General features: G+C 32.8%; 1 protein-coding gene across 1 annotated transcript; it reads left to right on the top strand.

Moving 5' to 3' along the window:
• Window positions 1-856: 856 nt before the first annotated feature.
• LOC139876071 (uncharacterized) lies at window positions 857-3,013 on the top strand. Its single transcript, XM_071863372.1, has 2 exons — window positions 857-1,519; window positions 1,976-3,013. Exons 1-2 carry the CDS (start codon window positions 857-859, stop codon window positions 3,011-3,013), a joined length of 1,701 nt encoding a protein of 566 aa, XP_071719473.1.
• Window positions 3,014-5,231: the final 2,218 nt, after the last annotated feature.

Below are 5,231 nucleotides of genomic sequence, written 5' to 3'. Positions count from 1 at the left end.
AAAGTCTCATTCATGGACTCATTATCCTCTTAAAATTTAGAACTTAAGTTTAAGACTAGAACTTAAGGTTAAGACAGGTATGTTTATAACCCACCACCAATTCCCCTGATTCTGGACTATGCTTACAATAAAAACTTAAAATATGAAAATGTTCATAGCACTTTATGTTGCAAATTAATTAATTATACTTGTGTCAGAGTTTGTTTCTTTATTAATCGTTTAAAAAAAGTATATCAACAAAAGGATTAGTATCAAGTTGCAAAACGTCCATATCAACTTTGATCTTTACGATAACAGAGTACTCACATTAGATAAAGATGTTTTGAAATTATTTGGTGAAAGCATGCTCACTAGGAGACGGTAAAAACGACATGTAAACAATAAATCATTGGCCTGCACGGCCAGTCTTGAAGACATGTTAAAATAAGGAAACTGAAGTTTCTAACATGAAAATTTTTGAGTGTTGATACTCAACAATATATTAACAACTCTTTTATCAAAAGTAGGTGTAGCTCAAACAAAGAATATGCATAAGATCTGTAGAAGATTAATAATTAATTCATCGACCAATACAAAATTAACCGAAATTGATCCTACAAAACCATAACTTATTTTTCAAAAAGCTACAAATAAAAATTATATACATTATACTTGATATCTTTTAGACTTTCAAGTCGTTTTCAGGGTCCAAGAAATCATTACTAAATTAACCGGCCTACGTTTAATATTTCTATTACCGGCCCTTTGTACCTATACCTTCATGGAACTTGCAAGCAATCAGTTGCAACGTTATTTTCCTATATACCAGGCACTAACTAGCTCTTTTACAACTAAGCTAAATTCCATTTTTAGAAAGATGTCTTGGAGTACTCCAGAGGATGCTATGCCTTGGGTTGGTTTGTATGTTGCAATTGCATCTCTAGTGTGCATTATTGCAATGGCAGCAGATGCCTTACATGGTATTTGGCGATGGAAACTTTGGTTTCCAAATAAATATTTCACTCTCAATGCAGTTTCCCTCTCATTAATCGCAATAGCAATGAAGTTACCGGTTGATCTAAATTCCAATGACGACTCGGAGAGTAATGTTGATTTAGCAAAACTTGTCAGCATTATTTTCTTGTTCACAATGTTAGCCAATATTCTCCCTTCTTTAGGGCTTATGAATGACAAAGAATTATTGGTTAACATGGTAGCACTATGCATTCTCATTATCACTATCAATGTAAACCTATGGATCCAAGCTGTTGCTCTAATCGGTTATCCAGACCCCGTGATACTTTTCATGTTGATATTTCCGCTTTTATTTGTGCTATCGGTAGCATTAACAGTTCCGGCATCTAGAAGAAATTTAGAACACCAATACATGGAGCTGCATGCTTTGACTTCAAATAGTCAAGATATACATTTCTCCTTCAAGGAATTCACGCGTAAAGTGAAAAAGTATTGGATGATGGCAGAAACTGGTAATCCTCAATTTGCTCTTGCATGTTCACAAGTATCTTCGGTTTTTGGTTTTGTATGCTCAATCCTTGTTTTGTATTCAATACCTTTGATGATAGGTATAGTTGGCTCTCTATCGTACTTTCAGTTGGAAACATCTGATTATAAATGGTCAATAAAATTCATTATTATCGTGCAGTTAGGGGGGATTATCGTAGGTGGTATAGCACCATCTTTTAGATGTTATACAAGCATAAGTTATTTCAAGATCTCTAAAACATGGAGCAAGAATCATCTTAACGTATTCAGAGTCGAAAAAAATTGGATCCAAATGCTTCGGTTGTGGAAACGCAACCATGTTATTTCACATATCCCAGGTCGTCATTCCAAAATAGTTGTCCAAATTTTCAAAAACATTATCTTAAATATTTGTATAGTAATTCAGGTAATAGTAGTTGTTATGTGTAAAATTATATGTCTCGTTCCAAGATCTTTGTTGATCTTGTTTTCCTTTTGTTGCTATATATGCAAGTCATTGTTGAAAAGGTTAACATTCAATCGAAGTGACTCTGAAATCAATGTGAGAGCAGAGATGAAGGAATATACGACATATGTTTTACAAATTCAAGATGATGCAAAGCTATCGAAAAGAATATTAAGAAACACGCTTAACTCTATAACTCGATTTCTTCAAGTGTCTGAAAAGAAACGCCCAAGAAATTTGATTAAACTTCTACGAAGCTCTAAGGGATTCAACGGGGTGATAGATTTTGACGATGAACGGGTCCCACCTTTGATTTCAGAAGTAATCCATAATTCTTGGAGTCTGGTTGTAGTGACATTAACAGCCATAGCTATTGCACTTCCTAGCTTATCAGATGACCGCATCAAGCAATTACTTCTTAGCGTAAATGAAGGCCTCTATTTCGTAAGACACGTTGAAGAATGTCTCAATAATGAAGGCGAGTCATTGGTTCATTCAAGAAAAGCGTCTCGACGTGTAGGCATAGAAGTTGAAGTATACCGAAAGTGGCTACAAATTGATCTTCAGAAGATGGCTCGTAAAGGGAAAACATCAAAAGAGATTTTTCAATGGTTAGGTGATGAAGCTGTAGAAATTGTGAAACGGTTCACGAACTACAAAAATGCAAGTCTTGATCACTCATTGCATAACTTCATTGCTGCGAATACGATGTACAGAATCAGCCAAACCATACATTTTCACTATAACAACGATAAATATTGGCCAACTGATAAGGAAGTTATTGTTCATGTAACAACGCTTATTGCGGATATATTTTTGGCCTGCTTTACTAATTTACCACGTGTCATAACCTTGAAGTGTCACCATGACGCATTAGAGAAAAGGCAAGACAGTATCCGAACTGCTGCGGAGATTCTTGGTAAATCCAAAAAGGTTCTAAAGATCCTTAAAGTGTGCCAACTTCCTAACTTAGATATCGATTCTATGGCGTATCTAGACAAGTGGCATGCACTATCCAAAAAGGATATATCCAACATTAGCACTTTTGCATATTCCGGTGAATTGCTCATGGTAACTATCATGTAAACACGGTTGTTAAAAATTTCAGTGTTAGGCCGAATTTATAAGCCTAATGTGGTGTGGCTCGTCCCTTTAGGCAGTGGTGAATCCAGAATTTTAGATTGATGGTGTCATAAAGTAATGCTGAAATATACTCCCTCCGTCTTGAATTAATAGTCCATGTTTGACTTTTTAAATGTTTCTTTACCAATTTGACTTAATATATATATATCTTTGTTTGTGTTTCATCTTATTAAATGAAAACACGTTTAAAGCTCAGTACATCCACATAAATTTCATCAAATAAAACGTAACAAAAAAATATATATATATTTTAAGTTAAAGTTGGTAAAGAAATACTTGAAAAGTCAAAAAGAGAATATTAAAATGAGACTATGGAGTATCAAATTACTAAATTTAATTATTCAGTAATTATTAGGTAGTATGTACAAATATATTGAACAAACATTTTTTAGATCGAGAATTAATGAATTATTAATAATTAATAATTTAAAGGATAAAAAAAAAAAACTAATAAATGAAGATAGTAGATTAACGATGAATAAGAAATTTGAGAATTGTTAATGTATGCCCAGTGGCGGAACGTGGAGATCTTGAATAGGAGGGCCGGTAAATCTAGTGCATACAAAATAAGCATTTAGGAGGGCCGGTAAAGGGTAAATAATTTTAGGGAAGGCCCATTAAGTATAAATTTTTTTTAGCCCATAAAATAATACAAATTTTACACTTGTAGGCTAAAAAGTAGGGATGGCCTTGGCACTTTTTGGCCTTCAAAGCCTTCCGCATCTGTGTATGTCATAGTGGCATAGGATACCTAGCATTTAATAGTCTAATATTTTTATCATACAACAGCTCATATTAACCGTCTTTTACTTTTTATTTTTTTCCCATATCACCCTTTCCTATATTAGCAGATGTTAAACATGTTAAATGTTATGTTACTCAGGAAGAAACTTCAACGATGAATCTATACGAGCATTGCGTGTGATAAAACCTTCTCAGATGGGGGTCGAACGCAATACGTCTGTCCAACCTCTGAGGCTCATGAAATGAACGGGGAACCTCAAAGAAAATATTTAACAGCTCATGGGGATCGAAAAGAAAAATAATGTTAGCACACATTTGTCAGTATTACTGAACTTACTCTTATATATTTATTATAAATATGAAAGTTTTTCGGATGCAAATGATCACGTTTTGCTTATTGAACACGACACTTAAATTTAACATGATACTTAGTAACGAGCTAATTATCAAGTAAATTGTTTGTACATATTTACTATCCGCCATTAACTCCCCTATTTGTTACTTTGTTACTAGTTTACATTACTGGATTACAATCTGTTTGTTACTTTGTTATTGGTTTACAACCTAGTTAATAATTATTATCTTTTATTATATATAGGAGCTGAATTTTTAGCTTTCAATTTTAGAATTGGAATTCAATTGACTAATGAGATCAGATTTTAGTATTATATTTAATACCCTTTTTTAAACTAAATAGTATATTAAGATAAATATTATTATATTATTATTTTTTCAAACTTTACGTACAAAATTTGTTAAACTCGGTAATATTAAAATTTAAACTAGTTTATAACCCGCAAATTCGCGGGGTTATACAAAAACATTTTTGATATACCTCAATCTAGAGGAAAAAAATTATGTCAATCTTTTTACTACCATCTTGGAACATATTCGCTAAGTTTGTATTAGTCTAAATTATTTTATTGAGCGCTAATGTATATTAAAAATTTAATGATTATATTGAGATTATCCAAAAATATTATTCAATCATCACAAACGGAGGGCAATGTGATTATACCAAAAGAAAGCCAAAGTGATCGTTGAACATATAAATGAACCACGAACGAATATAATTTAACGTTTAATTTCCATCTACATCTGTCTACAACTTTGAGTCGAAAAGGGAAATTGACTATCAATTAATGACTTTCCGTGAAATCCCCGTGAAACCTGAGACGGTAAATGATCCACATGTAACTGATTGGACCTATATCGTTTGGGTCTTTGAGAGGTGATTAGCCTGACAAATATGATTGCAACATTTTTTAACTTTCATCTGGTTTATATTGAAACACGAACGAATTGCTCCCAAGTAGTGATATATCTTCAAATTGTAAACTTTTCCCTGGAAGATATATCAGTACTTGATACATTGTAATAAATAGCACTGAATGCGTACGTATTAGCGCTTATAGCA

Source organism: Rutidosis leptorrhynchoides, chromosome 11, assembly GCF_046630445.1.
Source record: "Rutidosis leptorrhynchoides isolate AG116_Rl617_1_P2 chromosome 11, CSIRO_AGI_Rlap_v1, whole genome shotgun sequence".
Classification (NCBI taxonomy): domain Eukaryota; kingdom Viridiplantae; phylum Streptophyta; class Magnoliopsida; order Asterales; family Asteraceae; genus Rutidosis; species Rutidosis leptorrhynchoides.
This window is presented reverse-complemented; position numbering and strand designations above follow the sequence as displayed.